Source organism: Archocentrus centrarchus, chromosome 16, assembly GCF_007364275.1.
Source record: "Archocentrus centrarchus isolate MPI-CPG fArcCen1 chromosome 16, fArcCen1, whole genome shotgun sequence".
NCBI classification, from domain to species: Eukaryota; Metazoa; Chordata; class Actinopteri; order Cichliformes; family Cichlidae; genus Archocentrus; species Archocentrus centrarchus.
The window spans coordinates 5,914,089-5,940,058 of NC_044361.1; the positions used below are offsets into that span (position 1 = coordinate 5,914,089).

The 25,970-nt window shown below is 39.6% G+C and overlaps 1 protein-coding gene across 3 annotated transcripts in view; it reads left to right on the top strand.

Moving 5' to 3' along the window:
* Positions 1–25,970, top strand: part of bbs9 (Bardet-Biedl syndrome 9) — a 182,720-nt gene that overhangs the window by 27,646 nt on the left and 129,104 nt on the right. For 2 of the 3 annotated variants that reach the window (XM_030749748.1, XM_030749747.1), the window contains exons 10-15: positions 126–307; positions 1,358–1,434; positions 1,524–1,577; positions 1,678–1,780; positions 14,530–14,634; positions 22,714–22,728. In XM_030749748.1, the coding sequence (XP_030605608.1) occupies positions 126–307; positions 1,358–1,434; positions 1,524–1,577; positions 1,678–1,780; positions 14,530–14,634; positions 22,714–22,728 (536 nt within the window). The remainder of the gene's footprint in view (positions 1–125; positions 308–1,357; positions 1,435–1,523; positions 1,578–1,677; positions 1,781–14,529; positions 14,635–22,713; positions 22,729–25,970) is intronic. The other variant, XM_030749749.1, reaches the window with a different exon arrangement.

Sequence of the window (25,970 nt, forward strand, 5' to 3'; positions counted from 1 at the left end):
TCAGTTTGTCTAAAAGCATTAAATGAGCAAACTGCTAATGCTTCTGCTTTAGGCAGAAGTTTTTAACAAAGGACCAATGGCACACTGGGAAAAAAGTTAACTTTCCTCTCCTCTGCTCTTCTCAGGGAACTGAAGGGAGTGGTGGTCAGTCTGAGTTCAGGTGGTCATCTTCTGTGCTCGTACATGGGTACAGATCCCTCTTTCTTCTCAACTCCGAAGGTGGATGCCAGGGAGGCAGACTATGAGCAGGTGGAAGCTGAGATGAAGAAACTGCAAAAATTCATCAGAGAGGCCACCAGGATTCAGGGTAGGAGACTGCTGAAAGCCTAATAGAGACTTTGTAATTCTCATGATGCCACAGTATGTCCTGAAGAGGCGACTGCTGGTGTCAGATCCTTGATTTATTAAATCTTAATCTCATACTTAAGATATGTTAAAAAGAACTGTATGGCTGTTTATTATTTACTGTTACTTTTTTAATTAAATGATTAGTTCTTTAGTCAACTGAATGTTCGCATTAGCTTTAAAGTAAGTAAAATTTCCCTTTTGAGTATCTGAGTAGCAAATATGTGATATTTCTACTCACTAAAGTGGCCTTTTATGCCCATTTTCAGCTCCATTGGAGTAGCTTTGCAATAATCCTCATTTATCTTATTTATCTTAGACTGTTTGTACAGTCTCTCTGTTTATCCATCTTTAGAAACAAGACATTTTCTCTCCCTTTAAAAACAAAGTCTCTTTAAACCAGTGTTTCTGATCCAGATCGAATTTTACTCAAAATATTCACCTTAGTTTTACCTGATATTTTTCGCCTGGCTGTCCACACCCCACCTGCAGTGCCTCCACATCCCACTAGTTGGGCTTGCCCCGCAGTTTGACTACCGCTATTTTAAACTAACTGCCTTCTGAATGGGAAACAGAAGCCTTGAGAAACTGGTGGGAGTGGCTGCTGTGCTCATAGCCAGGTCTGTGTAAGAGAGTGTGAGAGTATGAGATGACCATATTAAAGAAATTACTTTTGTGACATCTAACAGATCCTGAAGGTTTAGAGCAGTCTGAAGCCTGAGTCTTTGGCTCTTGTATATACACTGACCTCATTATTTGAAGCTGGCCATGTTTGTGAACATCCACCAGTGTAACAGTGTGTATATAAAAGAAATGAAAGAAAAGCATACTAGGCTCACTTTAAACTGCTTTAATCTATCTTAAATAAATAGTCAATATGAAAGGCTTTATGTTTGCAAATATAACAAGTAACAAGTCATCTTTAAATGTTTGCATTCTGAATATAGTTACATGCTGTATTCATTGAACATCATCAGTTCAGTATTTTGAGATCAAACTGTTGGTATTTCAGACATTGTGCCCAAAACTGATAGTGAGGATGACCTGTCCATTTCTACCACTGTTTCCTCCAGCATGGACAACCCTTCGGTAAACAAACAAAACGCACACTGAAAGGCACACTTACATTTACACATTTAGACCCATAAAGTCATAATTTCCTTAATATCTGTCCACAGCAAGCCCTGATCCATGATCTCAATGGTCTGACTGTACCCTCAGTGACTGTACAGGTGAGCTGTCATCATTTCTCCTTTGTTTGTGTGTCAGATTTTTATCTCCCCTTGACCAGTTTTCTCTCCACGTCTAACATCATCATTGTTCTCTTTCCAGGTGAAGGTGAAGGCCAATTGTGTGGTGCAGTCATCTAAGCTGACTATTGGGGTCCAGCCTCCTCTGGCTGTCACTCAGGAACAGTTTGTCCTCGAGGCCATGGGTCAGTTAATAGAAGCTGAAGTCTGTGTGTGTGAGTTATGATTGGGTATCTGTGTGGGTACGCCTTTAAAATATTTTCTTCTTGTCTTTGCTATTGTTGGTTCTGACTGTTGTTACCATTAGACATTCTTAAACAAACACCCAGCGTGTCTGTTTCTGGGTTTTCTGCCTCCGTTCATGTTTTGTCACTGGAGATGGTGGCATTGACAAAAAGATAGGAGGTGGAGATGGAGGTGGAAGAGTTGAAGATGCTACGATTTTCATTGGAAGTGACCAGGATGGACAGGATTACAAATGAGCATATCAGAGGGACAGCTCAGATTGAGTGATTTGGGGGCACAATTTGGACATGTACAGAGGAGAGAGAGTTTATATACTGGACAAAAGATGTTGATGATGGAGCTGCGAGTCAGGAGGGAAAGAGGAAGACCACAGAGATTTGTGGATATAGTGAAGTAGCACACATGGAGGGTTGGAGTGACAGAAGAGTATGCTAGGGATACCTCTGAAGGGAGCAGCTGAAGAAGAAAATGAGGGATTATGAATGAATGAATGTTCTTTCATCCCATGTCTGATCAGAGAAGCATGTCGCAAATTAGAGGTAAAATATCTCATTATGGTTTTTAAAAGCTTGAAAATGTGTGAAAGAACCCCTGTAACTTTTTTAATTTCTGTGAACTAGCCCCTTAAAGCCATGATTGTCCTGGTGGAAGTTCAGGACTCATGAAAAACCATATTGCAAACAGGAAAACATGTTTAATAGCAAATCTGACATATAACCTTTAGCAGTAGTTAATAGCATTCTGTTCTTGAGAAAACGTGCAATGTTGGTGAAATGTGCAAAATTTAAATGAAGTGCCAAGGAAAGAATAGAAGGGTGTATCTCATGAGAATACAATGACGGTATTTTTATGGAAACTCTAAGCAGCTGGTTTGGTGTAAGATCTTTCATCATCTAATGTCATCAATCACTTTTTGTTCTTTCACGGCCTCGGTCCATCTCTGAATCATCTGTAGGCACACCCACACACATTTTGTCCGTTCCTCCTCCTTTTACAGACAAATATATTAGCCGCAACTGAGTGAGAGGTGTGTGTTTATTTTCTCAGCTCTTATCAGTTTTACTCTGTGTGTTCTGTTGTCTAGCTGCTGGTTACTGAGACCAGACAGCGGTAACTTTGAAATGAATTACCCAGACACTGCATACACACAACCTACTAACTCCAAACAGTGATATCTCCTGTCGGCTCATTAAAAGAACATTATTCATCCTGTAACACAGTGTTAGCCATCTACTTTGAGGTGTCTGTAAGTCCTCTGTTATGTTCTGTTTCATTTTTTTTATCATGCAAACAGAGTGCATAATGTAAACCAGTTGGGGGGAGTTTTTTTTTTTTTTTAAATCAGAACCTCCTTATAGTGCAATGAGAACATACTTTTTCAAAATGGGTGGCCCCATTGGGAGTTAAACCTCTAACCCTGCTGGTGTTGGTGCTTTGCTCTGCCTGTTAGTCTACGCATGGAGTGGGACTCTTAATCTTGGCAGTGTTCAGTTACGCCTACAGATTGCTTTTAGTGGAGTACCAGAGTGGAGTGGTTTGTCTTGTTGCATTTTTAAAAATCTGTTTAATTTTCCTTCAGGAGGCCAAATTCTAAGCATCCCAAGACAATAAAAACAAGACAAATGAGTAATAAGCTTCTTACTCATTAGTAGGAGTTTTTGCAACTTTTTTCTCCAGGCTGGAGGTTTCTCTAAAAACAAGAACCACAAAAAAGGCCAACCTTTCAATCTTGCTGTTCTTGTCACTCTCTTCTGTGGTGTTGAGATCATATTTCTAAGTAGCTGCATATGAGCATCAGTCCAGATTACTGCTATTGTGGTTGCACATGGCTTTTCCAAGCAGGTAGATATTAATATTTGTCTTCGTGTCACCCAGGATCTATTGGTTTGGAATCTATTGATTTGGTTACCTTTTTGGTTTATGGCTTTTTTTTAGACTTTCAACTACAGCACAGAAAATCTGAAGGTGTTTTCACACTAAGACAGTTTAGTAAAAATCCTATAAAAGCTGCTATCAAACTCAAAATTGGACTCCATTCCACCTACAAAAGTGTTTTCCATGTTTTGTGTTTAGCACTCTACATTACACGAAATGTTCCTTTTTTCTTTTTTTTAAAGCTTATTCTGCTTTAAAGTGGACATACATTCAGGTGTGACTGAGTTCAGTTGCATTTTGTGTGGTAGTGGAAACAAAGTTGCAACATTAAAATAATGAGAAGCGGTTTCCTTGTTTAGAAAAGTAAAGGTTTCATTGATATGACGCAGATAGCCTGCAGTATCGGCACAGATGCTGTGTGTCTCTGAGGAATTCTTGTGTGTGAAAACACAATTTCAGCAATGAATCCTCCAGCTGACTCGTGACAAATTTAACAACACCCCAACGCAGCCAAGCTCGAGTTAGCTGCTCCAAACACGGCTTGTAGTAAGATTGCAGTTATATCATGGCGCTTTAATCTTATTCCAGAAGGGGAATGTTATTGCCTCACTTTGTAGCTTGGTTAGTTGGCATTTTGCAGTTTACAGGTTTGTACAAACAAAGCACTGTCAAGTTGCCTTATGGTTTACAGAGCTGTCCCTGTGAGGGTGTAAATCTCACTAGAGATTATGTGGTCATATGTCAAATGACGTGCAACAGGTTATACAAGTAATTGTGGATGGTGTTGGCTGTCATTTTTTTGAAGCCATGTACACAGGCACAGAAGCTGGTTTACTCCCAGAAAATGGTTCTTTTTAACTTTAAGACTGGTCCCAGCATTTGCCAAAACAGCCATCCATCATGGAGGAGTATTCCCCAAGTTTTTTTGAGAAGGACCAGAATGGACTGTGAATTTATGATTTCAAGATGTGAGCACTATTCTCAGGCGGTTTGAACACCATCCATTTATTCGGAGCTCTGACTCAAACTGACCACTGGTTTACCATGATTCATAAAGTGTCATGCAGAAATGTAATGCATTTTACCACAGGCATTCTTATCTGTACATATACTGTACGTGACCCCTGCAGCTGTTAATGAAACCATGATGCACTTTTTTGAAAAACAGTTTCCATTAAATTCTTGCGTCAGCTTCCATTAATAATGATCCCTTTTATATGTCTTATATTTCATGTTCTTTGCCATATTTTTGCCACATATTAAAAAAAAAATATTTATTTGCTTAAATGAATGGAATGCCATCATTTTCATGTTTTAATCCAGGCTTTCTCAATTTATTTTCATCTGCATATTTTTGCCACAAATGATGCAATGTCAGAAGTGTAGGTCATATATGTCAGCAGTACCCTGAATTATTTTACACTTTTTGCTGCTCCATCAGATCTGCTGGTAGTGTTCCTTATGTTCTGCTCGTACCAATCCAAGATTCAGTTTCAGAAAATAACTGCATACATTTAAAAAAAAAAAAAAAAAGCAGCCCAATGGCCATGTACTGCATTTGCTCTATTCTCACCAGCCACTTTGTTCGGTGCACCTGTTCAACTGCTCGTTATCACAAATATTTAATCAACCAATCACATGAGAGAAACTGAATACATTTAGGCGTGTAGCCATGGTCAAGAAAACCTACTGCAGTTCAAACCAAGCATCAGATTGGGGGAAGAAAGGTGGTTTAAGGGACTTTAGAAGTGATATGGTTGTTGTTGACATACGGGGCTGTTCTGAGTATTTCAGAAACTGCTGGGATTTTCCTGCACAGCCATCTTTAGGGTTTGGGGTCCAGCGAGCGGCACTTCTCTGCGCAAAAAAATAAAATAAATAAAATGCTTGCTCTTGTTGATGTCAGAGGAGACAGGCCAGTTTTCTTTGAGCTGATAGGAAGGCAACAGTAACTCAATAAACCACTCAGTGCAACCAAGGTATGCAGAAGAGCATCTCTGACTGCACAACACACCAAAATATAAAGCAGATGGGCTACAGCAGCAGGTTGGATGGTCCCTCTTCTCTTTAGCCTGGATGATGCAGATTTTCTGATTTACATAAAGAATTTCACATTTTAATTTGGTCAACCCATCTTAAGTGAGCTTGGACCAAGAACAGGCAGCAGTGTTTTTGGTATTTGTATGGTAGTGTTTTATCTTTTTTGACATCGTTTTTAACTGTCTTTACTGTCAGTGTTGCTGAGCCAATGCTGTGATTTACACTACAGGATTTTGTCTGTGCTAATGGAGTGCTGAATGGTTTCTTTACATTACAGGACTTTTCTATTCTTGTGTCCCCCCCCCTGTCATAACTCTTTTGAAAGGTGCTGCTTGAGGCATATTTAAATTAACATCTATTTTTCAAAAACTCAACAGTTCCCAGTTTTGACATTTATGATGTTATCTTCATAGTATTTCTAATTAAATTTAAATTTAAATGTTCTGCCAATGACTGCATTCTGTTTTAGCATCCTGCCTTCTCTGGAAACAGGATTGTGCAATGAACCACATAATCAGGAGTTTACTTTACAAGATGTTTTTTGGACACTTTCGTTTTTAAGCAGTTAACGTACTGCTGCAATCAAATGATACACTGCAAGTTCGGAAAGGTCATGAGTGACTTAGTTCTTATTTACAACTTCCCATGTCAGTTGTATAAACAAACTAAAAGCTGAAGACAAACTTAACTTCCAACTTGGTTGGAGAAATACTTTGCATGAGTTGTGATAGCTTCCATGTCTGAACAGACAATGAAAAGTGTGCCAAAGGAAAAAAATCCAACTAAATCAGAAGTAAGTTCACTGAACACAATGCCAGAAGGGTTTGGGAAAAAAAAAAAAAACTTCTGGGCTCATCTGGATGGTTTGGCTGTTCTGGGTTTTTCTTCTTGGCAGCAAGTTTCAAGTTTTCACTGTTTACATGGGAGATCAGAGGCTATGACTCACTGCACTGTCACGTTTACACCACTAAAGAGATGCTTTGTTTACATGAGTTTAGGTAGCGGTCAAATGGGTCAGATTCAGAAGCCTGCTGTCAAGCACATATGCACACAGACCATCACAGACATGCACACTGGAGTCATTTAAGCACTCACATGCATATTCATGGACGCATGCACGTGCCACTGCAATGCGCTGTTCAAATATAGACACACACAGTCAAAGTAAAGTAGCTGTGTGTGTGTTTATGTCACGCTCTTTTGTTTTCTTGCACACAGAAATCTGGCGCTGGCTTTCAGTAGTCATTCAACAGTTCTCTGCTGTGAAACATGAGCTACCACACACACACACACACACACACACACACCACACACGTACGTACATACGTATACAATTGTGTTTCCATCACTGCAGAGGACATTACATGACTTACATTACATATCCTGCAGTCTTACCCAAACCCTAACCATCACCACTGCTTGCCCATGTGTACACACACACACACACACACACACACACACACACCACACACACACACACACACACACACACACACACACACACACTCTCTCATACATACACTTTATGTCATTCTTTTTTCCTTTCTCAGCTCCCTTCTCTGCCCCTCGCTGGCCTCCTCTGAGCTAGACTGGCGTGGATAAGCTCCGCAAGAGCTGGACCACTATTGTTGACCCTTAGTGGTCAGATTTGGCCCTAAGGCGAGTGCTTCACATCAGTTAAAATCCTGGAAATAAGGAAAAATAGATTAATGGAAGCTTTGTGAGTTGTAATGAATACCCGGACATGACTTAAAGGAGCTGGATCCCAGTCACACAGCCAGAGTTTACTCTGTGATTTGTCCAGAAAATTGTACCCTGCTTTATGGATTGCAGGGGAAGTGGCTGCTGAGCTGTAGATGGAATAGTGCCTGGTGTAAACAGTACAACATGCACATAGAAGTAAATCATGTCAACTATCACCAATAAAAATATAATTCAGTAAAAGAAAATGACTTCTGCTACCAGGAAACGTTTAATTAATTCTAATGTTTTATTGTTAAGGTACAAACAGCTAGCTTGGAGTCAGACCTCTAGACGTGATGTCCGCAGTTTTTGTTTTTCAGTGCTTTAAATCAGTCTGGTGTTTTTAAAAGCTCTTACCAGTTGGAAAAAAATAGCTGTGGCAGTCAAAGCTTTGTTGCTGAGATTAATAAAGGCCGTGGTATCTCCCCATGGCAGAACCAGGAAAAAAAAACACAAAAATAGCAAGTGTCGATGAGAATTATGCAGCAATGGAGGTTGTTGTAGCCAAATTTCAGAAATAACAGGTCTTAAATCACATTTCTAAATTTGCTGTCACGATAGACATTAACTGTTCCTAGCAACTGCTGACAACTGCTGTTAACTGTAATTCATGTTGATGACACAGACATGTCACTTGCTTTTGATTGGCTAGAGTAAAATAAAACAAAAAAAATACAGTCTTTACTGCAAAATGAGACCATTCTTAAAGAGTGAAACTTTTCAGGATCAGAATCATTGTGTAACAACAAACTGAAATCCTCTTGTCTAAGGTGAACAAACATTCCTCCAAATAATCTATTTCATTTAGTGTTTTTACAAAAGGGATCTTTCTGGGAGTTAGGATGTAGTGAAACCCAAAAACATAAGATTCAAATTAAAATAATAAAAATAATAGCAATATATAAACTTTTTCTCAGTTATGTACAGTACAAACCTTTTCATCTTTTCTTCTCATGACTCATTTTGACCATTTTTGCATTACAGAGACAAAACCAGAAGGAAAAACAGATACAAGTACGGGTGACGAAGGAGCAGGTGTTATAAGAAAATGTGGCTGCAGAGGAAACTAGCAACACTAAAAACAATAACACTGTTGGGGCGACACCTCCGGTGTCTGCTCCTCATCAGTTTTCTCTTACACTTTCTTTGTGTCCTCCTTTATCACTTTCCTTCTCCCTTCATTGTGACACGCAGATTTGTCTTTACTCAGATGTAAGCATACAAACAAACAGCACACACACACACATTCACAAATCTCTGGCATACTGGATTCATCTCCTTGGAAATGGTATGTTTTTGTTCTGCTGCAGCTGTTGTGTATGTGTGTGTGCTAGCCGCGGCCCCACGTGTCTTTGATTCTCTAGCTCAGTGTGCGTCCACGCTTGTTTGTAAGCGTGTGTGTGTTCGGTGTAAGTGCAAGTGTCAACACACATTTATTTCCAAACTTTTTTGCAGACATTTGTCAGAAAGTGCTTTACTGAAAACAAAGGACGGCCGGTGGTGATGCACGCGTGTAATGCACAAACAAACATGCACGGGGACCGGCTGTGTAAGGAGGAAGGGAGGTAGCGCCTTCTGACTTTTATTGTTATTCCAGTTTTTATTCGTCTCAGATGGCGACTCAATCCCCTGTTCACCACACACTGCCTCCTTTGTTCTCACTCTCGTGTTCATGCTCCCTCCTCTCTCTACCTTTCCATCTTTTTTCTTTCTTTGCCTCCTCTCTTTCATTTGTCATTCTGCCCCTTAGTGGCTTTATAGGGCTTCTTCCTCCTGCTATTCCCCTTTTTCCTTAATGCTTTTTATTATAGCTCTCATATCTACTCTTGCATTTTTGCATTTTTACCTTGTTTTTCCTCTGCTTTGGTCTGTAGTACACAATCTTGTACACTTGTCAAGCACATAGTATTGTTTTCATACAGTTGACCAACTCTTACACTGCAGCTGTTTCCTTCTAAGGTTAGCTGAGACATCTTTTTATCAGCTGGAACATGCAATTAGCTGGACTGCTATTAGAATTGCAATATACACAAATGTTAACTCTAATACTCTAATTCAACAATCAAAAACTCCAACTTTACAAATTTGTAGATAATTACTATATTTGTAACATGTAAATGGGTAGATGCTAGTCTTTCTGTATAGAATAAATTTGTTTTACTCGTGCAGTACTGTTGTGTCTTTAATAAAGTAGTAAATACACATTTACAAAATATGACTTCACCCTAACAAACTAAACTGGTGGCAAACAGTATGTTTCTGTGGGACAATGTGAACCACAGTACTGATGCAGAAAGGCAACATTTTAATCTAACTTGGCAGTGAAATACAGCCAACTTTGTATCTTAAAGTTTTGGCATCAATCATGTGTATTTTATTTGAATGCATTAATTCTCAATGTGTTTTAGTTGTTTTGATGGTCTAAAGCAGTCTTTGTACACTTGTGTATTTCCGTCTTCTGTTGCTGTTAGTTTGAAAACTGCTTACAGTTATTTCAGCTGCTGTTCTTTAGCTTTCACCGAGGATGGATCCATAGATCTGCACTTGTTTTTGTGAGGCATGTTTCTTGTGAGATTCAGTTGTGTTGATTTTTGTAAACTAGAGCCAGTCAAATTACATTAAATTGATTTACTGTCACTGTACATGTTCATCTAAAGGCTTGCATGTGGCATTTATTTTTTCAGGTGAAGTAAATCAGTAAATCACAGTATGATGCCTTTGTATTTATATCCAATCATACCTTATTTTCTGTTACTATTAAATGGATATTCACCATGGCCAGTCTATCCTGGCTGTTCCTAGCCACCCTTTGTCTAAGGAGTTCAAGTTGATTCTGCCTGGCTGAAGATACATTGTACCAGCTTTCAGGACAAAGAGACTCAAAAACTCATTTGTCTCAGCTGCTTGTTTTTTATTTATTTATTTATTTAAATTTTAATAATTCTGGACTTATAACTTCATGTGTTTTATTGTATATTTATTGCCATTTTCTTTTTCTGTTATTGTTCATTTGTTACTGTTTGCTTGACGGTTGTGTGATTTCTGCAGACTGTTCAACAGTTCCTTGAGGATAATGATATCCTTGATCCTTCATGGCTGCGTGGTGGGGCACTGGTTAGCAACAGACAGGTTCTTGGTTTAAACCTGCTGGTCTGATGGAGCTTTTTTATGTAGACTGCCCTGTACTTGGGCTTTTTCCTGTTAGGCTGGCTTTCTATCACAGTCCAAAGACAATTGGTAATTCTGAATTAGCAGCTGAGGCTACGGTATGGTTGTCAGCATGAATGGTTGTGTGTCTGTCTGCGTTAGCCTTATGATGGTCTGGCAACCCAGGGTATACCCTGCCTCTCACCCTGTGCCTGGGATAGACTCCAGCCCACCTGTGACTCTAGTTATACAAGTGACTAAGAAAATGGATACAAATTTTCACCATACACACATCTTAGCCTGTATCAGATCATACAGTCTGTTGCCACAGAGTCATCCTCATTAGGCATACCCAAGAGTTTTGAGAATAAACCCTTTCAGTTTTTTGTATCTCTGAGTGGACATTATGTTAAGTGTATTTAAGGACAGACCCTACACAGTGATGTGACCTAGTCCTGACCTGAATGGGTCAAAGGTCAGTGTTTAACACTACACTGATGGTGTTAGCTGCTATGGGATGACATCTAGGACTGCAAACCCACATCAGCACATATACACAAGCCAGGTACCCCTTGGAACACATTTATCTTGAGGATTTTAATATCAGAGTTTTGTTTTTATATTATTTCCCAGTGGAAATGAAATTAAAGTTATACACAAAAACCCTTTTCCCATCTGCTTGGGTGGTATAGATCCCCATCTCCACCCTCTTGACTTTTGACCTCTTCTTAGCGAAGTCAGTGGTCAGTTTAACCTAAGCTGTCAAGTACTATAATCTGAACCCTGATAACTACAACGTGTTGCCCTTTGCACCTGAATGAACTCACACATGTAAGCTGATATAATTAAAGTAAAACATAGATCAAGATGTATAAAAAAACCCAAAAAAGTGCGAATGAGGGAGAAGAAGCAGTGAAAAAGAGGCAAAAAACAAAACAGTAAGCGAGGATGAAATAAGAGGTGAAGAAAGGTCCAGAAAAAAGTAGCTGGGAAAAAAAAGGCAGGGGAGGTGGTAAAGTGGGGGATTTTAGTCTGCTTTGTCAACTCTTTTTGTTGGCAACAGTGCTAATGGTTTAATGTGCCTGAGAACAGTTGGAGCAGTCTGAAGTGTCTGACTGGGCTGGACTTTGGGGTCACACAGACACGTTACCTGATGCTCGTGGATTTGACGCCGACAACCTGTCCAGATGTGACTGAATATATAATGCCAAACTGAAGTGAGAAAAAAGAAAACTGAGAGAAAGAAGGGGGGGGGGGCAAAGAAGAGGGATTACTTTGTGTCTTTTTGGTCATGTTTGTTGGTCTTAATGGGCCTGGGAACACTTAAAGCACTTAAAACAGGCTGACCAGTGTGACCTGCAGGGCACACAGGTTAAAAGCCTTCTGTTGACAGACAGAATGACAGGGAGGGAGGGACCAAGGGAAGTGAAAAGAAAGCTAGAACAGTAAAAACACTCAGGTGGAGGAAAGAGTGGTAGCAGTGAGAATGCAAAAGGAAAGATAGAGAAGAGTTCGATAGCAGGACTGATATTCAGATATATTGGTTTCACTTACACTGCCACTTCACATTACTGTTTAATCTGCAGTTTTCATCTGCTTATCATTTTGTCTTTAAAATTTCAGCAGAACTTGAGTCTTTGTTGCTTCTAGACAAATACTTGCAAATCTCATCATCATAGGGTGAATATCCCATATGTACATCCACATGCCTGCTAGTTAATTGTGACCATGTGAACTTGTCTGTGCTTGTCTGTACAGACACAACAGTACCAATTACACAGTCCAAGGAAAGGAAAAGCAGTTACTCAGCCAGTGTCCTCAGCTGTCCATATCTTTGTCTGGTCCTGTCTAAACTTTTGCTTAAATATCTTGCCTGCTTTAGACAGACATTACATTTCTGTTGTCTTAAATTTACATTTACAGTGCTGGCATTCATGTAAATTAATGCTTAATTATGCTTTTTTTTTTTTTTTTTTATTCACTCAACACATCAGCAGTGAAGTCCTGCTTCAAAAAACATCTCTTGTGCAGTTTTAGGTCAAAACTCTCTCATTTTTAGTTGATTTTGCAGCTAGTGTCACTATTGATATTAAAAAATTCACGCACTGGTTGGACTCTAGTGGTCATACAGAAAGGATGAAAAGGATCAGTGTGTGTGTGTGCGAGGGTTGGGTGCGAGGAATCATAAGAAAAATAAGGAGATGGCTGCTAGGTGATAGACTGAGGAGAGCAGTGTGGGAGAAGGATGAAACCAACTGAGAGAGGAGGTCATGCTGTCAGACCATCTGCAGTGTGGAGAAAGTCTCTCTCTCGCTCTCTGCTTTTTATCATTTATCTTCTTCTCTGTCAGTTGGCAGGTGGGTGTCGTTGTCTCCCCTTTGATCTCTTCTCATCCATCTTGCTTCCTCCTGCTCTGTCCATCCTCAGTTGGAAAGGCCTTGTCTCGCCATCAGCTGTGTGTCTGTGTGTATATGTGTGTGTGTGTGTGTGTGTGTGTGTGTGTGTGTGTGTGTGTGTGTGTGTGTGTGTGTGTGTGTGTGTGGACGTGCCTGGTAAAACATGGTCAGTGAGGATTTTTACAATTCTGACTTATATTTAGAAATACAAGATAACGTAGTCTGAACTGTTTGGCACATTGTCTCCCCGCTGTCATTCATTACATGCAGTACGCCTGTAAGTTGCACTTCCATTAGGAGACACACACACACATACTTGGGATTCAGTCACCTGTAACCGAGCGAGCTCAGGAACATCACGCCCCATTACACCATCTCGCTGCCGTGTGTGTGTGTGTGTGTGTGTGTGTGTGTGTGTGTGTGTGTGTGTGTGTGTGTGTGTGTGTGTGTGCGCGCGATTGCATGGAGCCATTAGCTGTAATATATCCTTTCCTCTCTGTCTGTATTTGATCCCTGCTTTTTCTCTCCAGCTTATTTGCTCTCTCTCTTACTCACTCTGGTTTTAGGGTATTTGAAAGGAAGCTACAAGTCATCACCCCACCTCATGTTAAATATATATACATTTTTTTGTATTGTGTGTATGTGTATTGTAAGTCACCTTGCACAGTGAGGTTCAAGCTGTGTGTGTGTGTGTGTGTGTGTGTGTGTGTGTGTGCACATTAAAGGGTCTGGTTAGTATTAAACTTACTGTGTCCTGTTCTGTCCACATCTCGAAAAAGCTGACACTTAAACTTTGTGTGTTCGTTTCACTGACTACCCTGTTTCCTCATTCATCATTCAATGTCTTTCTTTAAAGAGTGTTGGAATAAAATCGGTAGTTCTGTTCCAAAAGTAAGAAAGTCTTACTCAAAATTACATTGACATTTGTAATAACACAAATTAGCTCAAGGGAAACTCCAGTGAGTTATTATGGCACTTTCATACCAAATTGCGTGAGACTTGAAACTGAAGCAGAAAGGTCAAGATATTTTAACTTTTTGTCAACGTTGTGGATCAAGCTACAGTGGATTCAGTATTGCTTTTAAAGCACACTTTCATTAGACCACCACCGCATCTTCATTCAAAATGCACACCCTTACACAGGCTTTTTGAATAATATTAACTCTCAGGACACAATTTTTCTTCAAAAATATTCTTTCAAGCTTTTTAGATATACAGAAAATTCTGAACTATTCCCATAGATAGGTTTATAATGCAAGGGAGGGATTTATAAATGCTTAAAAAATGGTCCTGCATTTTTATGGATGCTACAATAATTATGGTTTAAATTAGCAGGTGCTGTAGTTGACACTTAGCTTTTCATTCTACTTACATATTTCATAATTCAAAAAGACCAAAGAAGAACCATAAAGCCTTCATGAAGGTTTATTGCTTCTTAATCCAGGACACTATGTGTAGATGATAACATGTTTGTGCTTTGGTTTCAGGCATTGGTGCATCCAAAGTTGTGGTGTTTTCAGCTTTCCTCAATGGCCACTACCCCCCTGCTGATCTGACAGGAGACATCACTGTATCCTACAGCTCGCCGACAGGTAAAAAGGCCCACATGACACGTTTTCTGAGTGTGCATACTTAATTTGTATCAAAAACTGACAATTTCACAAAAATACAATATGATGTTCTTTAGCCAGAATATTTTTATTTTCTGTTAAGTTTATTACCAATTAGTTATGATTACCTCACTGTGAATTGCCACCTTATCGTGGTGGAGGGGTTTGTGTGTCACAGGAACTATGTTGTCCGGGGGCATTTGCCCACTTGTTGAGTCTCCCAAGGCAAATTGGTCCTGGGTGAGGAGCCAGACAAAGAGCAATTCAGGCACAGCCCAAAGAGGAGACGTGGTCTTGCCCTGCTGTGGGTCCACGACCAGCAGGGGACGCCATAGGGGTCGGCTGCAGTGTGCGTTAGGTAGTGATCAAGGGTGGAGGCCCTGGCGGGCTGGGCTGGGTATCCTTGTATCTCCTTGGCTTGCTGCCTGTATGTTGGAGTTTTTACCAGTGGGCTAGATGATCGCTTCCGTGTGCCTTTGGGCCAGGGAACGTGTCCTCACTGTCATTTGCGCTTATGTGCCGAACAACAGCTCAGAGTATCCAGCCTTCTTGGAATTGCGGGGTGCTTGAGGGTGCTCCATTGTCCCACTGGGAGACTTCACTGCTTACATGGATGATGGCACTGACCTGAAGGGGTGTGATCAGGAGGAGCGGTCTGCCTGATCTCAACTTGAGTGGTGTTCTGTTATTGGACTTCTGTGCAAACCACAGTTTGTCCATGACAAACACCATGTTTGAACATAACGATGTCCATAAGTGCACATGGCACCAGAGCACCCTAGGTTGCAGGTCGTAATCATATCATCAGATCTGTGGCCGTATGCTCTGGACACTCAGGTGAAGAGGGGAGCTGAGCTGTCAGCCACCTGGTAGTTGGTTAGATTAGGTGACAGGGGAGGATGCTGGACAGACCTAGTGCATCTAAACTTATAGTGAGGCTGAACTGGGAACAGAAGCCCCAGTCCGTGAGATCTTCAACTCCCACCTACAGCAGAACTTTGACAGCATTCTGAGGGAGGCTGAGGACATTAATGGACCATGTTCTGTACCTCCATTACTGAGGCCACCACACGGAGCTGTGGCTGCAAGGTGGTTGGTGCCTGTTGTGGTGGTAATCCCCAAACCAGATGGTCTTCACTGAAGGTGAAGGGAGCCATCAAACTGAAGAAGGAATCTTCAGAGGCAGCTGAGGGGTACCAGCAGGCCAAGCGGAACACGGCTCGGGCGATAGCTGAAGCAAAAACTCGGGTATGGGAGGAGTTCAGTGGGGCCATGGAAAAAGACTTGTGGACTGCCTCAAAGCCATTCTGGCAAACCGTCAGGCAACTCAGGAGGGGATGGTGCTCTACTCACACGATGTATTGTGCGGGTGGGGCTGCTGACTTCAACTGAGGATATAGTTGGGTATTGGAAGGAATACTTTGAGGACCTCCTTAATCCCACTGACAAGTCTTCTGTAGAGGAAGTTTCTCTGCTTAGGCTGCGGCCCCAGTGACCTGGCCCCAGATTAGCGGAAGAAAATGGATGGCTGGATGAATAGTTATAATCAGGCTTTGCTGTGCAAAAATACTTAATTTAGCTGCAAATTTCAGTCTTCATTTTCTGAATGAGGTATTCACAGTTGATGCATTGTAGAGTAGTATAGCGGATGGGTCCAAGTGGTCACAAGAAGAAGAGAGTAATCCACAACCTGCTGTGACCATAAGATACATTTATTTTTAACCTGTTATATTTGAAGGGACTCATAAATAACTACATATAACAATTGTTAGTGAAATCTGTTTGTTTCCTTAAAGAAAAAATATCTGATTTATAAATCATTTAAAAATCCTGTATTGGTTGGGCTCCAGCGTGGAGCCTTGATCACCATCTGATGATAAAATTTACTGCACTCAGACCCAAGTGGACCCTCACAAACTCACAGAGACAGAAATGAACTGAAATAATAGGCTTGGCCACCGACTTAACACTAGCTACAAAGAGCAGCACAAATTTGCACAGGGACGCAAAGCAGAGTGAAAAGCCAAGTGTTATTCCCACTTGGCTTTTCACTTTGCTTTCCTGCAATGGAGTTGAATCTATCAATCTGTTCCAGCATTACCATTATGGTCTATAACGCAACATCCAGCGTTGTGTGACAGTGCTGAACACCAGCTACTAACAGCGTGCTGACTTGAGGTAATGACATCTGGGCACTTTCCAGACAAGCCCAGTTCATCCTCCTGCTGCCTCCAGGCATCTGTTTCTAGGCCCTGCAATATTTTTGGAAGATATTACTTTCCCCCTTGCAAACCAACAAAACCACTCTTTATTTCAAATGTCACAGACCTCCTTTAAAAAAAAAAAAGAAAGAAAAGATTTATTTCAGTATTTGTTCAGAAATCAGGTCATAAAAAAAAAAAAAAACTGTTTTCTTGCTATTGTTTCCCTTGGATTACATTTAGTTTGGCAGGCCTCTGTTGGTGGAACAGTCTATCCGCCCCAGAAGCACATTTAATGTGAAATGTCTGGAAATATCTGGAAGTGTTTCTTTTTTGTTAAACTTTATTGTGATGCTAAAAATAGCGAAAATAAGGAGTCTGGAGTATTTCAGTGGATCTTAGTAGCCAACCAGGTTGGGGAGAATATGTAGGGAACTAATTTGGGGGTTTTGGAAGGAGACCCAGTGGATTGTGAGTAGAATTAGAAAAGGGTTATTGCAGGTTGGGGGACAGGATAGAAAAAAGGAGAACATAAGTAAGGTACATAAAGAGTTAATGAGAATAAGATGGTAAGATAGTTATGCTCAAGTGAAAAGGAGAAGAGCAAACAAGGAGAAAATGTATGTACACTTGGGTTGAGAGAAAGGACAGGACTCTCACGCTCACTTTTCAAAAGTATGAGGACACTTGTACATTAAAACTGCTGTCTGCCAGATTTTAAAACCTGGCTGGAGGACTTGTTCCCATTCATATACAACAGCATTAGTCCAACAAGTGTTGGACTGAAATCAGGGATCATTAAGATTTCCTGGGAATGGAACGAAGAAGCTTTACCTAAAATCTTGAAAAACGGTCCCCTTGGCCATGTAGTGTAAATTACAGCTGGCAGTATTGAGGGGAATGTGGACCTCAAAACTGGTCTGGGTAGTAGATTAGTAGACAGCACCACAATTACTGAATCACAGTATTTGTTAACAAGATTCCAGGATTTATTCCTAAAAAATAAAACAAACCCAAAACAACTTTTCAGCTAAATTGAATGCATTTGTAATAAATGACCAGGCGTCATTTCATCTGTAAATCACTAAAACTAAATCAATTCTGCTTTTTCTGCCAAGTACAACAGTAGCTTTCACATTTTAGCAATTTCCAATTTTTACTAAATTATTAAGTTTAGCACAGTTCATGCTTCCTGTTTGAGTTAAATGTTATTTTTGCTGTTGCTATGGTAGTGATGCAGGTAGATCGATTTTTATGAAAAGGATTCACACGCGCACACAGCAGTCATACCGCATTCAGGCCTACGTCAGTTCTTCCCTGCTTAAAAAAGACTGTCTCGTTCATTATAAAGGAGGCTCGGGCAAATCAGCACAGAGGTGCCAAATTAAAAAGTCAGATGAGATTCAGTGTAGTGACATCCAGACAGGTGTGACATTTGTGAACAGTTACATACATGCAAACAAAGATGAAACAGCTACCAGATGGACAGGTTTAATAAAAGATTTAAAATGATGTCATTTAACAATGACCATTTAATTCCTTGTAACTCCATGGTTGTGTGTTAATCTCCGGTAATGCCTCGTCCCATCTCATCCTTTCTCATCCCCTAAAAGCTGTCCTGGGTTGGGAGGAATGCATCACCTTGTTTCTGTTGCTTTCCTTTTTTTTCTCCTTTCCCACCCAGGAGTGATGATTATGACTTCACACCACCCACCCATATAACATCATCCCAGCCCGAGGCTACTGTGCCCTTCTTTAAGCCCTACAAAGGCTCTGACATTTAAGGAGACTGTTGACTTCTTAAGCCCTTCAAAGGAGGCTTGAAGGTGGCAAGAATTTTTACAATCTAGAAAGAATTTCATTAGTGGCCTTCTTTGATTTTTTTGTAATACTTTGAGAGTGGGCTTTACTAACACACTTGAGAAGGATCAAGTGGTCAAGTTGGCATTTACAGTACATTGTTAGCCTATACACAATGGCCATTTTCATCCGAACAGGCAAAGATGAGTGGTGACTGTGTGGATACTTTCCATAAAACACGGCCAACCATGATTCATTGGTTGCTAGGACAATTCGTGTGGAAACCTAGGAAGCTAGTTGGCAGCCTTTATTGTTTTCTTCTGTTTTACTGAACTTGCCAGAGTGACCAGCATCTCCGTATGTTGATGTCTCCAGGACAATGCAGTACTTTTGTTGGGTCACTCCTCTTCTGACTACAGGTCTGAAATCCGTTTGTGAGGAACTTTTGTTAACCCAGCTGATGCTGACGTTGCTTGTTGCCTCTGCCAAGCAGATCATGTTCTTAACTCTCTTTGTTGGCATTCTCCGTGTTACAACAGCTTAATAACAGATTTAAAGGAAGGCAAAGCCACAGGCCAGGAAGCAAATAATGTAGTTTTTTTTTACAGGATAACTTGAGATTGTGAAAACACAAATTATTTTTCTCACGAGTTGTAAGATGATGTGTGTTTATTTTGTATTTTTATTTTAATGCATACAGTATATGCTAATAACCATTCATTTTTAATCACTGACTTATCATTAACCTTGAACAACACAACAAACTTTCTAAGTGATTTCTAGTTTGCATTTCTATTCCACTAAGAGGGTATTTGCAGGATTTGAAAGGCTTGATGGAGCTGGAGTTAGATGGCAGAGATGGCATCAAGGGGGGACTACACATGTAAGTGTGTTTGGTCCACATGTGGATAAGACAGTGAGTCAGTGTTAGTTTACTTACAGAAATCTATGCATTTTCCTGTTATTTATGGTCAAAAAGTATTTGATGTATGAGTCAATGAAAGCCCACTTAAAGTTTTATGTTTTTTGCAGGATTAAGAATTTTTGTACAAAAATAAAAGTCATACTTCATTATTTTTGTGCCGTGCGGTTCTGCGAGTTTCAAAATGTTTTTGCATGTGATTTTGGGCTGTCCAGAGATGTGTTGCATCTGTAAACTAAAGGTGTGGTTTTTTGGATAGCTGATTATGCATATTAGATATAATTTTTCTTTCTGCAGTCAGCAGACCTGCAACAGACACTGTGCACTAAATGAAGCTAAATAGATTTGTTGTTTTCTATTGTCAATTTATCCTTCCTCTTTGGATGTTTATTTGGGGTTAGTTTGCTTTAAATTAATTACTGTATTAATAATTGTTCTTATATACTACTTCGACTTTCTACTAAACATTGTAGAAACCTTCATTGGCGGAAAAATGTATTCACGCAAGTCACTGAATTTCAGACATTATTAACAAAATAATTCATGGAAGGCCTGTAGAACCCATTATGAGTTTTCATTTTCACATTTATTCAGAATATTTGCTGGTAGCAGACATTCATGGCATTTAAAAAGCCATCCCCTTTCCTCTTGCTAAAGCATTATGTTAGATTATACCACAGAGAAGCCATGTTCACACTGCAAGGACTAGCAAAAGTCAGTTTAAAAAGAAGCAATACGTTGTCAGCTGATGCAGGAAAATATAATCCTGATGTTTTACTTCCTTGTTAATTTAAGAAGAAAACAAACCGAATAAAAACACTGGTTTATACAGAAAAGGTGTGTTAAAAATATAAAGAAGGCATATTTCAGAAGCTGAGATGTTTTATTTCCAAAACTCTTAAGTAGTAGTGAAAACAGTTATATATGTTAACTGTACAAAGAATACCTTCTCAGTCTCTTCAGCTATTATTGATATAATAAAGGCTCGCAGCCATGAAACATTAAACTGGCTTTTTTTCTACCAAAGCAGCAAATGGACCGAGTTTCACTTAAGGGGGATTTTTGAAAATGAAAGACTGATTGAACACTGCCTGGCAGCTGGCCAGAAGTGGCTACTGTGTGTGTGTGTGTGTGTGTGTGTGTGGGAGTTGCTGTGAGAGCCTCCTTGCTCCATTTGACGTCTTACATTTAACTGGATTGTTCACTCAACTTTGGTGCTTTTAGGTCTTTCTCACTTTCTTTTTCTTCCTTCCATTTTTATGTTATTTTAGCCATTAAGTTTTTTTCTTTTTCTCCCCTCAAGTTATGGTTTTTCTTTCTTTTGGTTGGCGCTGTGGAGTAGTAATCTGAATTCCAGTCAAAGTAATTACAGGAGTTAGCATTTCAGGATTAGATAATACTGCTCAATATGAACATATTATGGGATTTTGTAGGTATTCTGCTGATCCTGTATTTGAGGTGGATCAGCCCTCAAACTGCCAATAGGTTATTTAGCTATAATATTTTTTTAAATAATACTCCATATAGCAGAGCTGCATTATCAAGTCAGCCAGAACAGTTGAAAAATATGCTTGCAACAACATTACTGCTGAGAACTAAAAGAAACATTGTTATGTATGTAGGAGAATTGGAGTCGGTCTTACGCCCGGGAAACAATCCCCTAGATTATTTGGATGTGCTAATATTATGACCCATAGTTACATTTTCAAGTTAAGCAATATCAAGCGTCTGTGAGAAAAACTGAATGTAAAATATTAAAATTGTTGATGAGGTAAGAGGCAATGCGGTAAGAAAAATGATGTTTAACATTGCAGAAGTGTGTATTTTAACCCAAACCATGATTTTATTCTTTACTCTATGCTCTAAATATTTGTTTTTTTCTAAATAGTTTTGATGCCTAAATCCTACCAAACAGTGACTGAAGACAATAGTGCACAGCTAGTAAAAGTGAAGCAATAAAGACAAGGGTTAAAATCCAGCCAGACCAGTGGAACAAATATATTGTTTGGTCCCTGTATCCTTAACAGAATATGTCCTGTATACTTGATATGAAATAATATATTTGAAATTCAAACTCTTTAAACTAGAAAACTATTATTTTCTAAACAAGTGACAGCGTTACGATGGTGACCGAGGCAGTTATTGCAGGAAAGAGAGGCAGCCATAGGAAGTGCGACTTTCATCAAGTTTAATAAGAAGTGAACTTTTTGACTCAGCACCTCGGTGCCTTTTCATTGGCTTGCAACCTGCCATCTGCTTCTCATTCACCTTCACAGGAAATCCTCTTCGACCAATCATATCAGAGTTTAATCTGCCAGACTTCTACTGCTGTGAGCTAAAGGTTAGAGAAGCAGCCGGCTGACTTTTTAAATCCCCGGGCAGCTGGGAAAATATGGCATTGAGGAGCACAGAGAAGAGATGCTGTCTTTTCACAGGACATGGCAGTTTTGCAAACTAAGTCTTTTTGAAATATTTTTGTGTTGCTTTTTGAGGTACAAACCAGGGTAATTAGTTACTCTCCACATGGAAAAAAACACACACACATACACACACACACACACACACACACACACACACACACACACACACACACACACACACACACACACACACACACACACACACACAAAAAAAAAAAATCCATGAAAGATTTTAATTTGAAGGGTAAAACTATCAACCTAAACTGTTTCATGCATCATAATTGAGTGCTCCTTCTGGTTCAGCTTATGCCTTCCGCAGTTTTCTTCTTCTAAATGAGTTATTACTGATCAGGTCATAAGAATGGATGTCTTTTTCTGTTGCTCCTGTCAGCCCAATTTCCACACAAACCTCATGATGATAGACTATTTAATTTTGGATTTGGACATCTTATCATATCCGCGATCGGTATGGCTAAGTCAGATAGTTGCCTTTTCCTCCAGCTGTACTTTCCAGTTGTGTGGGACAGCAAACCAAACACTTCAGAGGGATTTTTTTTAGGTTTGTCTATATCCATATGGAGAAAGATGGAGGTTTTGTCAGGGAATTCCCTTTCTTTCAGTCTAGTTTGTTCAGTTCTTTGTTACTGGTCTGATTTCATTCTCTCACCTTTTGACTTGTCTTTTGTAACATTTAACTCTTTCCTTTTTATTTCTGCAGAGCTTAACCCCAAAGGTAAGTGTTGTGTTCGCAGAGCTTGGTAGACTAGAGCAAGTAGAAACACTCAGTCTTTTATTAAAAAGACAAACATGTACTCTAGTGATACACATATAAATATATATGCTCCATTGAGATCACACCCATGTTCATGTACACTTCTACACTTACAGAAATGCACAGATTATCAAAACTACAGTATAGACTTTCCAAACACACACATACACACATAGATTCAGAGCTGTATATACAGGAAGAGCCTGCTGCCTACTGTTTATGTTCCCGTTATGTGATACTTGGCAAGAGTCTGTACACACACTCTAACTCAAATACACAAAAACACACACAGACACACATTTTCCCACTTTATAGAAAATGTAAATATCCCTTTATATCTATTTATTCTTTTAAACTCTGTGCAGTTTACACAGAAATATCATCTGTCTCACACATACAAACGTAAAGTGTGCTGACTTGCAGCACACACATGCATTCCATCAGTAGTGTTCCTAGTTGTCAGCCGACATTTATTTTAGTTTGTTTGTCTTTGCTGAGTTTGTGTGCTTTGATACAGAATTAGATGCCCTATAATCTGTAGTGGCCCTGCAGTAGTACACCCACAGATGTTTGTATGGCTATTTGTGTGAGGATATTTAGTGATATGATGGATTCCCTAGACCAGTGATTCTTGCACAGGAATATGTGTACCCCAAGGGGTGTTTTTGGAGGACCAATCTTTTTTTCTTTTCTTTTTTCAGCTAATTTGGAAAAAAAGTTAATCAATCAAATTAATTAAAGAATTTAGTGCACCTGTTGGTTATGAGAGGTGGTGTTGGTGCAGGGGTAGTGGAGTCCATCTGACAGGCCTGTGGGAGAATGTGAGATGATAAAAAATGCCCCAGATCCTCAACCTAACCTTAAGTGCTTAACTTCAATATGCATTTGTATTATAATTAGATCTGAGTGTATAAAATGCTTTATATTTATGTACAGCTATTGTGCATCATCCCAAAACATGTAATGCACATATTAAACTTTTTTTTTTGTTTTGTTTTGTTTTATTGGATGTAACAGACGGAAATATGAAAATTCTGCAGAGCCTTTAGAACCAAAGTTGGGTGAAAGTTTTGTGTGCTGCCTAGAAGGCTGCACAAAATTCTTTTGAATGTGATGAGCTACAAAATAGCAGCCCCACCATCAAGGTTGATGCGCTGGTCCCAGGTACTAAATCTGAGTTAACGCACCCATCCCGAGTCAGGGGCAGCCCTAGTTAACTTCAATTGTTGCATTTCATACAAACTGCGGTGTAACATCAAAAAATGATCTATTGGTGAAAAAAGCATCGGTAGTTTGTAAAACCTCAGGCATTATTAAAGAGCAGTGTATAGATTTATGTAGAATATAAATGTCAGATTACTAATACACTACAAGACAGGCAATAGGAACTCACCTGGATGTCCCAGTCATTTAATGCAGGTTAGCTACAGCTGCATATGAACATGATTTGGAGAAGACCAGCCTGTGCTGTGATGTTTTATATTCATCGTTTCTCCTCTGGTCCACACATGAGTTAAGAATGAGCATATGTGCATTAAATGCAGAACAGATTCAGAAGCACACACATCTCCGAAACATGCATATAGACACAGACACGTGGGTGACATCACTGCCGCTGTGGCAAGAACCTGATCCTGTTCAGTGGTCTTCTATTTAAATAAATGCCCTGGCCTCTCTCTCTCTCTTTTTCCCCTTCTCTCTTCCTTTCTGTCTCTAACATACCACAGAGGCACGCATATAGTTTACATCTATTGGAATCAGTCTTCTCGGATTACAGTACAAGTACAACAGTAGTGGTGGTCAGTTGTGATTTTAAGTGTTTAACACTTGGCAATAGAAGCAGTTATCAGAAAGGAAGTTATGGGTCAGAGGTCACAATGTATGAAATTCAAATAACCTACACTTTGAAATTTTAAAATTTAAACATCCCCAAAATAGCAGCATCTTAAGAAAGAGTCAGGAGAGGCAGTGGATGGATTAAAGCATCTGTAGGAAAAACATGGAAACCTCAGTTTACTGTAGTTGGGAAATTGTGTTTAGCCACTTATTCTTTGGCTTTGGTCTCACTGTAGGCCTCAGTTCCAGTTTCTGAATTCAAGCATCCCCTCAAACAACAACAATCTGCTCCTTTTCTTTCTGCTGTCAACATCATGCTCGTGCTCAACATCAAAACTGTCTAAAAACGAGGAATGCTGCGATTTCTTTTTTGATAAATCGATGATTTGTTGTTGCAGCATTTAGTTCACATGTCTCAGAGTATGACTTTAGCAAAGACATGATGATGTCCATCTGCAAAAAACGACAAAGAGAGCGCAGTCATAGATGAGGGGATATTGTAACAGTGATGAGACAAAATTACAACTTTGTAAAAAAGTACAGCCGCATTCATGCTGAGACCACACAACGATGTTGGCTTCTTATAACTAAATTATATTAATATCTAACATTGGATTCCTTTTTGATTTCTTACCCATATCTGTTGTGTCTCCCACACAAGTGTAGTAATTTAAAAATACACTTTTGTTGCTAGAAGTCCCAAGTCCGAGTTTCTTATCATTAACATTTTTAATTATTCCTGTGTTATTGTAAAGACAAATACAGTAAACGCACAACAGAAAAGCAATACTGTGAAGTTAAATTATTGTAATGCAGCACACACACACACACACACACACACACACAAACGTACAGACCCACATAGTCACCATGTGGGTAAATCTATGTGCTTGTTAAATAATGAATTAACTGTGATTAACCACATTTTTTGGAAAGATGAGTTGAATTTCATAAGCCAAATACAGGCCCAGTTATTGCCAGACCTGTTGAATCACAAAATCGCTTAAATAGAACCTGTCTGACAAAGTGAAGAAGGCTAAACGATCTCAAAAGTAACACATCGTGCCACGACCCAAAGAAACTCAAGAACAGATGAGGGAAAAAAAACTGACCTCTATCAGTGTGGAAAGAGTGACAAAGCCATTTCTAAGCTTTTGGGACCCCAGCGAGCCACAGTGAGAGCCAATATCCACAAATAGAGAAAACTCGGAACAGTGGTGAACCTTCCCAGGAGTGGCCACTCTACCGAAATTACTCAAAGAGCGACAACTTGATAACTCATCCAGGAGATCACAAAAGATCTCAGAACAACATTTGAAGAGCTGCAGGCCTCACTTTTGTCATTTAAGGTCAGAGTTCATGATTCA